Source organism: Triticum aestivum, chromosome 7D, assembly GCF_018294505.1.
Source record: "Triticum aestivum cultivar Chinese Spring chromosome 7D, IWGSC CS RefSeq v2.1, whole genome shotgun sequence".
NCBI classification, from domain to species: Eukaryota; Viridiplantae; Streptophyta; class Magnoliopsida; order Poales; family Poaceae; genus Triticum; species Triticum aestivum.
In genome coordinates, this window is record NC_057814.1 from 238,680,863 (window position 1) to 238,690,376 (window position 9,514).

At 46.3% G+C, this 9,514-nt stretch overlaps 1 protein-coding gene across 1 annotated transcript; it reads left to right on the forward strand.

The window, feature by feature from the left end:
* The first annotated feature begins 800 nt into the window (after nucleotides 1–800).
* LOC123169206 (nucleotide pyrophosphatase/phosphodiesterase) lies at nucleotides 801–4,675 on the forward strand. The gene is made up of 10 exons (XM_044587046.1): nucleotides 801–1,094; nucleotides 1,622–1,713; nucleotides 1,827–1,893; nucleotides 2,023–2,142; nucleotides 2,235–2,463; nucleotides 2,584–2,665; nucleotides 2,813–2,945; nucleotides 3,086–3,291; nucleotides 3,430–3,555; nucleotides 3,670–4,675. Exons 1-10 carry the CDS (start codon nucleotides 915–917, stop codon nucleotides 4,280–4,282), a joined length of 1,848 nt encoding a protein of 615 aa, XP_044442981.1. The 5' UTR covers nucleotides 801–914; the 3' UTR covers nucleotides 4,283–4,675.
* Nucleotides 4,676–9,514: the final 4,839 nt, after the last annotated feature.

Genomic DNA, 9,514 nt, shown 5'->3' on the forward strand with positions numbered 1-9,514 from the left:
CAAACCCGTAGGGGTCCACACGCTTAATGTTTGTTGACGATATAAAATTATATGAGTTATGTATGTTGGTGACCGAATATTGTTCAGAGTCCAGATAAGATCACGGACATGATGAGGAGCTCCAAAATGGCCCGGAGGTAAATATTGATATATAGGATGATAATATTTGGTCTCCGGAAGAGTTTCGAAATGCACCGAATAATTATGGGATCACCGAAAGGAGTTCCAGAAGGCCACAGAGAGTTATTGGGCCTAACAGACCAAGAGGGAAGCACACCAGCCCACGGGGGGGGGGGGGGTTACACGCCCACCCCATGGCAACCGACCCGGAAGAAAAGAGGAGGGACTGGCCCCCTCCTGCCTTTTTCCACGCAAGGGAGAAGGAAGGGGAAGCGCCATAAGGCAGCTGGCCCCCTTTCCTCCCCCCCCACGCGCCAAGAAGGAAGGGGGAGGGGGGGTGCCTAGGGCAGGCGCCCTAGGGTGGCCGCCGACCCCCTTGGGGTGCGCCTGGGGCTGCCTCCCCTCCCCCAAGCCGTGTGCGGGGCCCTTCTCTCCCTCTAGTCCGTCCTTCGCTCTAAACCGTTGTGCTTGGCAAAGCCCTGCGGAATAGTTTTACCATCACCGTCATTATACCGTCGTGCTGCCAGAACTCATCTACTACTTCGCCTTTTTTGCTGGATCGAGAAGGCTAAGTTAGAGTATCCAAACAGGGCCATTGTTTTTTCTTCTCTATTTTTTTATTTTTAAGTTGTCAATTGTTTTCTGAGGTAGGTAACCGCTTATTCCATCTGTGTCTCTCTTGGATACATATAGGCCGGCCAGCCATGGCGTACACCGGACACTCACCAGCCTGGAGCGCAGTAGCAGCCTAGGAGCAACTTCCAGTGCGCACGAGTTACAGCTGAAGCAGAGGCATGGGGATGGCGCATGTCCTCCTGGCGGCGGCGTTGGCCATGGTGGCCGCCGCGGCGACGGTGAGCGCTTGGCCGGCCGAGGGGATCCAGCCGCTGTCCAAGATCGCCATGAACAAGGCCACCGTTAACCTGCACGGCTCCGCGTACGTGCGGGCCACGCCGGCGCTGCTCGGCGACCAGGTGTGTAAAGCTAATTGCCTAGCTATTTTATTAATTAATATTCCCCAGCTTAATTTGACCAGCAGGCAAAATCTCTCTCGGGCCTGCTGGCTTTGGATTTGGATTTGGAGTTTGGGAAGCAAAAGTTGTATAGCAGAGTAGTGTGCTAGCTGGACCTTGCATCGAAGGGCAGAACAGGCAAAATATTTCAGGCGGGCATATTAATATTATACATTGCCAACTTTTAACTGAATCATGAAATGATGCAAAAGATGACGATAAACAGCTCTAGGCAACGTTTTGCAGAATTACTAGTGCAGCTTTTGATTTGATTAGTGCTTGTTTAGCACCTTTATCCTGATTCTGTGCTTTATATACTAATCAGAGAGCATGTGGGCAACAAAAGGCACCTTAATCTCCCAGTCTCGAGATGCACAACCGGATGGTTTGTGATGGTGCTTGGATATGAGAAATTGCCAATTGTTCCACTATGACAAAATAAAAATAAAAAATCTATGCAACTCAAACTGTTGAACTGACTCTGACAGGATGAAGACACTGTATGGGTCACCGTGAAATACGGCTGGGAAAACCCCTCCGCCGATGACTGGATCGCCGTCTTCTCCCCAGCCGATTTCATGTAAGACCTTAATTAAGTAAAAAAAAAAAAGATTATTCCGATAACATTCCAGTCGCAATAGATTCAGCTCTGATCGCTGTTGAATCTCCTCTGACATTGGTTCCAATATGCAGCTCGGGCTCGTGCCCTAACCCATCGAGGTACCCCGGCGAGCCGCTGCTCTGCACGGCGCCCATCAAGGTCAGTTGGTTAGCTAACCAAGAACTTATCTTCAAATTTCGTGACACGTGTCAACATGGAATGGATGCACATCGCCATGGTCGATCTGAACTGCTCTGTTGGTGTGTGTTTGTGTGTGGGGGACTGCAGTATCAGTACGCCAACTACTCGGCCAACTACCTCCACGGGGGCAAGGGCGCCATCCGGTTCCAGCTCATCAACCAGCGCTCCGACTTCTCCTTCGCCCTCTTGGCCGGCGGCCTCGAAAACGTAACCATTAGTTCTATCCGAACTGTTCTATCTGAAATTCTGAATCCTTTTGCGTGTGAAGGACGTTCTGTGATTACATTTTGGTTTTGTAGCCGACGCTGGTGGCGGTGTCGAAGCAGGTGGCGTTCAAGAACCCCAAGGCGCCGGTGTTCCCGCGCCTGGCGCAGGGCAAGACCCACGACGAGATGACCGTGACGTGGACCAGCGGCTACGACATCGGCGAGGCCTACCCGTTCGTGGAGTGGGGCGTGGTCGCCTCCGGCGGCAACCCCACGCGCACGCCCGCCGGGACGCTCACCTTCAGCCGCGGCAGCATGTGCGGCACGTCGTACTCGTACACGGAGCGTCGACTGACGGGCTAGATAGATAGATCACATCATCCCGCACAAGATTTCACGTACCAGCTGACGAGAGTGTGTGTGTGTTCTCTGGTTTATTAAGGCGAGCCGGCGCGGACGGTTGGGTGGAGAGATCCCGGGTTCATCCACACGGCGTTCATGAGGGGACTGTGGCCCAACAAAGAGTACGTACGCACATATATTGCCAAACCGATTTAAGGACTTAATTTGGCCTTGAAAAAAAAATACTACTCCATACAGCAGCAGTTTCTTCCCGCCCATGTTGATATTCCCAGCGTTTGCTGAAGACCATTTCGTTTGTGATCATTCAGGTACTTCTACAAGATTGGGCATGAGCTCTCTGACGGAACGGTGGTGTGGGGCAAGTCCTACACTTTCCGGGCACCACCGACCCCCGGGCAGAACTCGCTGCAGCGCATCATCGTCTTTGGTGACATGGGAAAGGTACAAGATAGCGTGCGTGTCTCTTGGTAGACGAGCAGCATGAAAAATACATGGGGGCTGTTGCCGCTCGGTAGAAGAAAGGAAGTGAGCTGGAAGAGGGTATCACTCTTACGGACGCTACATTGGGTTGGCCTTTTCAGGCGGAGAGGGACGGGTCGAATGAGTTTGCCAACTACCAGCCGGGATCGCTCAACACAACGGACAAGCTTGTTGAAGATTTGGACAACTATGACATCGTCTTCCACATCGGTGACTTGCCCTACGCCAACGGGTACCTCTCCCAGTGGGACCAGTTCACGGCACAGGTCGCCCCCATCAGCGCCAAGAAGCCCTACATGGTTGCAAGGTATGGTTTGGGGGTATAGAACTATAGATACATCATGCATGCCATGACCGTATATAGCAGTGTCCAGTAAGAACTGCCAGGGAACTTACTACAGAGTAGTACTCCTACTTGTTATCCTTGTCTTGTGTGTGTGTGCAGCGGCAACCACGAGAGAGACTGGCCCAATAGCGGCGGATTCTTTGATGTCAAGGACTCCGGTGGCGAGTGTGGCGTGCCGGCCGAGACAATGTACTACTACCCGGCCGAAAACAGAGCAAATTTCTGGTACGCACGGTTTCCAATCCCTACAGAGATCGAGTCATTTCCTGCAAAGTTCATGGCAAACCACTATTGTATTTCAAATGAGTGACGAAATGGCTGCCATCGATGAATCTCAAGGTACAAGGTGGACTACGGGATGTTCCGGTTCTACGTGGCGGACTCGGAGCACGACTGGCGGGAGGGGACTCCGCAGTACAAGTTCATCGAGGAGTGCCTCTCCACGGTGGACCGGAAGCACCAGCCGTGGCTCATCTTCGCGGCGCACTGGGTGCTGGGTTACTCCTCCAACTCGTGGTATGCCGACCAGGGCTCCTTCGAGGAGCCCGAGGGCCGGGAGAGCCTGCAGAAGCTGTGGCGGTACCGCGTCGACATTGCCTTCTTCGGCCACGTCCACAACTACGAGCGTACCTGCCCGCTCTATCAGAGTCAGTGCGTCACCAACGAGCGGAGCAACTACTCGGGCACCATGAACGGGATCATATTTGTCGTGGCAGGCGGCAGCGGCAGCCACCTCTCGAGCTACACTAGCGCGATCCCCAAGTGGAGTGTGTTCAGGGATAAAGACTACGGGTTCACCAAGCTCACTGCCTTCAACCACTCGTCGCTTTTGTTCGAGTACAAGAAGAGCAGCGAAGGCAAGGTCTACGATTCCTTCACCATCCATAGGGACTACCGCGATGTGCTCGGCTGTGTGCATGACAGTTGCTTCCCCACCACACTTGCTACCTAACCATCGAGCCGTCATGGAGTTTTTCTGTGCAATAAAACTGCTCGCCTGCACAACTAATGTGTGCTAATGAAGTGTGGAAAGCTAGTTTTTGGGGGGAAAAAGGGGGTTCTTCGACGATTTGAGAAGGGGGTTTTAGACCATGATCCACCAGTACCTATGCTCGACACTGATGGATGCAACCCAGGATTACATGCAGATCCAAGCCATGCTTTTTCGTTATATTAACTCATAACGTTGCCTCGAAGAGATACAAGGTATACACCATCCACTAGATGTGTCAACGATATATGAAACCTGCAATCTGACTGTTACACTAGTAGAAAACATGGCTTTGATTCAGGCCAGAAAAGGGTATTAATCCCGATTCACTCACGAACAGGGACCAAAGGGAGTATCAATCCCGATTCGTGAGGCCAGGGCGCCGGTCGGGCCTCGGGGGCCATTGGTCCCGGTTGGTGACTGGAACCGGGACCAAATGTGGTCCTTTAGTCTTGGTTTTAGCCACCAACCGGGACTAAAGAGTGGCCTATATATACCCTCGCCCCTGCCCGCGAGCAGAGCCATCGCTCTGTTTTTCGTCCGGCCGTGGGAGAGCTTTGTGGTACTCTAGTTCACCTCCTATGCACATAAGGTGTTCGATGGAATGCCCGAGCCACACTTAAGTTTTCTCCTCTTGAAGCTCCTTGTCCAAACTCCATTTTCCTTAAGATTTGTCTAGGTTTGGCGGTCCGTCCTGTCCCGTCCCCGTCCTCACCGCCGTCGATCGCCTGTGCCGATATCGTCGCCGGCACCACCGTGGTGAGCCTCTTGTTCTTATCTTCTTTCTAAAAAAAAAAGTTCTTACTTGTATGATTTAGATAGATACTTGTATAATTTTCTTACTTTTATTATTGTTTGTTATTATATAGTGCGATGGTTTTGGTATCCGCCTCCGTCGGCCCTCGTCCTGTCTATGATTCAGATGTGGTATATATTATCTTTTATAACTATTTGGTTCATTTAGTGTTTATGACAATTATGCCGACCAACGTGATATAGATGTTTTTATCTAGGAGGTATGTGAACCGGAAATTCCAATTGCTGCAGTGAAAGGCAGACAATGGTGTACTATCTGACAACGGATTTGAGAAGCTATTAAAAATATTGAAGAAGAAGCTTCCAAAGGATAACGAATTGCCTCACAGTATGTACGGAGCAAAGAAGGTTCTATGCCCTCTAGGATTGGAGGTGAAGAAGATACATGCATGCCCTAATGACTGCATCCTTTACCTCGGTGCGTACGGGGATTTGAACGCATGCCCGGTATGCGGTGCATTGCGGTATAAGATCAGACGAGATGACCCTGGTGATGTTGAGGGCGAGCGGCCCAGGAAGAGGGTTCCTGCCAAGGTGATGTTGTATGCTCCTATAATACCACGGTTGAAACGTCTGTTCAGAAATAAAGAGCATGCCAAGTTGATGCGATGGCACAAAGAGGACCGTAAGAAAGACGGAAAGTTGAGAGCACCCGTTGATGGGTCGCAGTGGAGAAAAATCGAGAGAAAGTGGGGGGACTTTGCAGGTGACGCAAGAAACATATGGTTTGGTTTAAGCGCGGATGGCATTAATCCTTTTGGGGAGCAGAGCAGCAATCATAGCACCTGGCCTGTGACTCTATGTATCTATAACCTTCCTCCTTGGTTGTGCATGAAGCAGAAGTTCATTATGATGCCATTTCTCATCCAAGGCCCTAAGCAACCCGGCAACGACATTGATGTGTACCTAAGGCCATTATTTGAAGAACTTTTACAGACGTGGAATGAAAAAGGTGTACATGTGTGGGATGAGCAAGACCAGCAGGAATTTGACCTACATGCGTTGATGTTTGTAACCATCAATGATTGGCCTGCTCCGAGTAACCTTTCAGGACAGACAAACAAGGGATTGATACATCTCCAACTTATCTATAATTTTTTTATTGTTCCATGATGTTATATTATCATTCTTGGATGTTTTATAATCATTTTATAGTCATTTTATATCATTTTTTGGTACTAACCTATTGACATAGTGCCAAGTGCCAGTTGTTGTTTTTTCCATATTTTTTACATCGCAGGAAATCAATACCAAATGGAGTCCAAACGCAGCGAAACTTTTTGTGGATTTTTTTAAACCATAAGACATCCAGTGGGCCGAAGAAGCACCTAGGGGCTGCTCCGAGGGGAGCACAACCCACCAGGGCGCACCTGGAGGCCCAGGCGCGCCCTGGTGGGTTGTGCCCACCTCGGGTGCCCCCGGACCGCCTCTTTACTCTATAAATACCCCAATATTCCAGAAACCCTAGGGGAGTCGACGAAAATCAATTCCAGCCGCCGCAAGTTCTAGAACCACCAGGTCCAATCTAGACACCATCACAGAGGGGTTCATCATGCCCACTGGTGCCTCTCCGATGATGCGTGAATAGTTCTTTGTAGACCTACGGGTTCGTAGTTAGTAGCTAGATGGCTTTCTCTCTCTCTTTTGATTCTCAATACAATGGTCTCTTGGAGATCCATATGATGTAACTCTTTTTGCGGTGTGTTTGTTGGGATCAGATGAACTTTGAGTTTATGATCATATCTATCTTTTTATCCATGAAAGTTATTTGAGTCTTCTTTGATCTCTTATATGCATGATTGCTTATAGCCTCATATTTCTTCTCCGATATTTTGGTTTTGTTTGGCTAACTTAATCTATTTATCTTGCAATGGGAAGATGTGCTTTGTAATGGGTTCGATCTTACGGTGCTTGATCCTAGTGACAGAAGGGGAACCGACACGTATGTATCGTTGCTATTAAGGATAACAAGATGGGGTCTATTTCTACATAAATAGATCTTGTCTACATCATGTCATCGTTCTTATTGCATTACTCCGTTTCTCCGTGAACTTAATACATTAGATGCATGCTGGATAGCAGTCAATGTGTAGAGTAATAGTAGTAGATGCATGCAGGAGTCAGTCTACTAATCTTGGACGTGATGCCTATATAATGATCATTGCCTGGATATCATCATGATTATTTGAAGTTCTATCAATTGTCCAACAGTAATTGGTTTACCCACCGTTTGTTATTTTTCTCGAGAGAAGCCACTAGTGAAACCTAAGGCCCACGGGTCTCTTCTTTAATATATTTGCCTTTGCGATCTATTTTTCTTTGCCTTTATTTTCAGATCTATTAAACCAAAAATACAAAAATACCTTGCTGCACTTTATTTTATTTAGCGTTCGATCCATCAAATTATTACAACTCTCTCACGTCCGTTTGCAAATTTCTGGCGCCGTTACTCGAAAAGGATTGATAAACCCTTTAACACGTCGGGTTGCGAGTATTTGTTATTTATGTGCAGGTGTTGTTTACATAGTGTTGCTTGATTCTCCTACTGATTCAATAACCTTGGTCTCATCACTGAAGGAAATACCTACCGTCGCTGTGCTGCATCATCCCTTCCTCTTTGGGGAAATACTGACGTAGTCTAGCAGACATCAAAATGAATTTCTGGCGCCATTGCCGGGGAGACATCATCAACATCTATCAGGTTCCTAATCACAAATCTCATTTCCTCGCAATTTACATTATTTTCCATTTGCCTTCACAAAAATTTGCCGTTTTATTTGCCCTCCTTTTTGTTTGCCGTTTTCTTGCCGGATCTTTTTTTGAGTGCAATCTTGTTGCGTAGTCACAATGACTCAAGAAAACACCAAGTTGTGTGATTTCTCAAATACCAACAACAATGATTTTATTGGCACTCCGAGTGCTCCCGCCATTAGTGCGGAATCTTGTGATATTAATACTTCTTTGCTGAATCTTGTTATGAAAGATCAATTTTCCGGTACTCCTAATGAGGATGCCACGTCCCATCTTAACACATTAGTGGAATTATGCGATATGCAAAAGAAAAAAGATGTGGACAATGATGTTGTGAAGATGAAATCATTTCCGTTTTCTCTGCGAGATCATGCAAAAAAATTTGGTTTTCTTCTTTGCCTCGCAGTAGTATCGATTCTTGGAATAAGTGCAAAGATGCTTTTATCACGAAGTATTTTCCGCCCGCAAAAATTATTTCCCTTAGAACCCAGATCATGAAATTCAAGCAACGTGGACAAGAGCATGTTGCACAATCTTGGTAAAGGATGAAAATGATGCTAAGGAATTGCCCAACTCATGGGTTAAATCTTTGGATGATCATACAAATTTTTTATGCGGGGTTGAATTTTGTTTCTCGTAATCTTTTAGATTCCGCCGCGGGTGGTACTTTTATGTAAATTACTTTGGGTGAAGCCACCAAATTGCTTGATGATATCATGGCAAATTATTCACAATGGCATACCAAAAGAGCTCCTACTAGTAAAAAGGTTAATTCGGTTGAAGAAATTTCTTCTTTGAGTGAAAAAGTTGATGCTCTTATGAAATTGGTTGCTAGCTAGTAAAAGTGCTTCTATTGATTTCAATGATATGCCTTTGTCTACTTTTATTGAGCAAAATAGTGATGTCGTAGATGTGAATTTTATCTCGCGAAACAATTTCAATAACAATGCTTATAGAGGTAATTTTAATCCTAGGCCTTTTCCTAGCAATTCCTCTAATAATTATGGTAATTCCTATGGAAATCATTCTTATAATAATAATAATAGGAACACCTCTGATCTTGAGAATAATATTGAAGAATTTATCAACACTCAAAAAGTTTTCAACGCTACAATGGAAGAAAATTTGAATAAGATTGAAGATTTGTCTAGAAGTGTTGATAGAATTTCTCATGATGTAGAAAATCTGAAGATGAAAATTTGTGTGCCTAAGGTTGAGGAATCAATTAAAGCTCTTTATGTTTCTATGGATGAAAGTAAGAAAAGTACCGCTATGCTTAGAGCTAGAAGAGAATTTTTAGAAAAAGTGTTTTCTAGTGATTGCTTTCATAAAAGTGATGAAGATCTTAAAATGATTCGTGTTTCTTATATTAATTCCTTGTTTAGTAAAACTAAGATTGATGAAAAAGGGACTGAAGAAGAGTCAACTTTAGCTAGAAGGCGTCCCGATAATTCGGAGGGTGAAAATCTTGTTGAGAAAATTGGTAAAAGTGGGTTTGAAGAGGTCAAAACTTTAACTAGTTATGTGCCCACTCTTTTGGATTACAAAGACTTTAATTATGATAGTTTCTCTTTGATTGATTGTATTTCTTTGTTGCGATTCATGATAAATTCACCCCATGCTTAT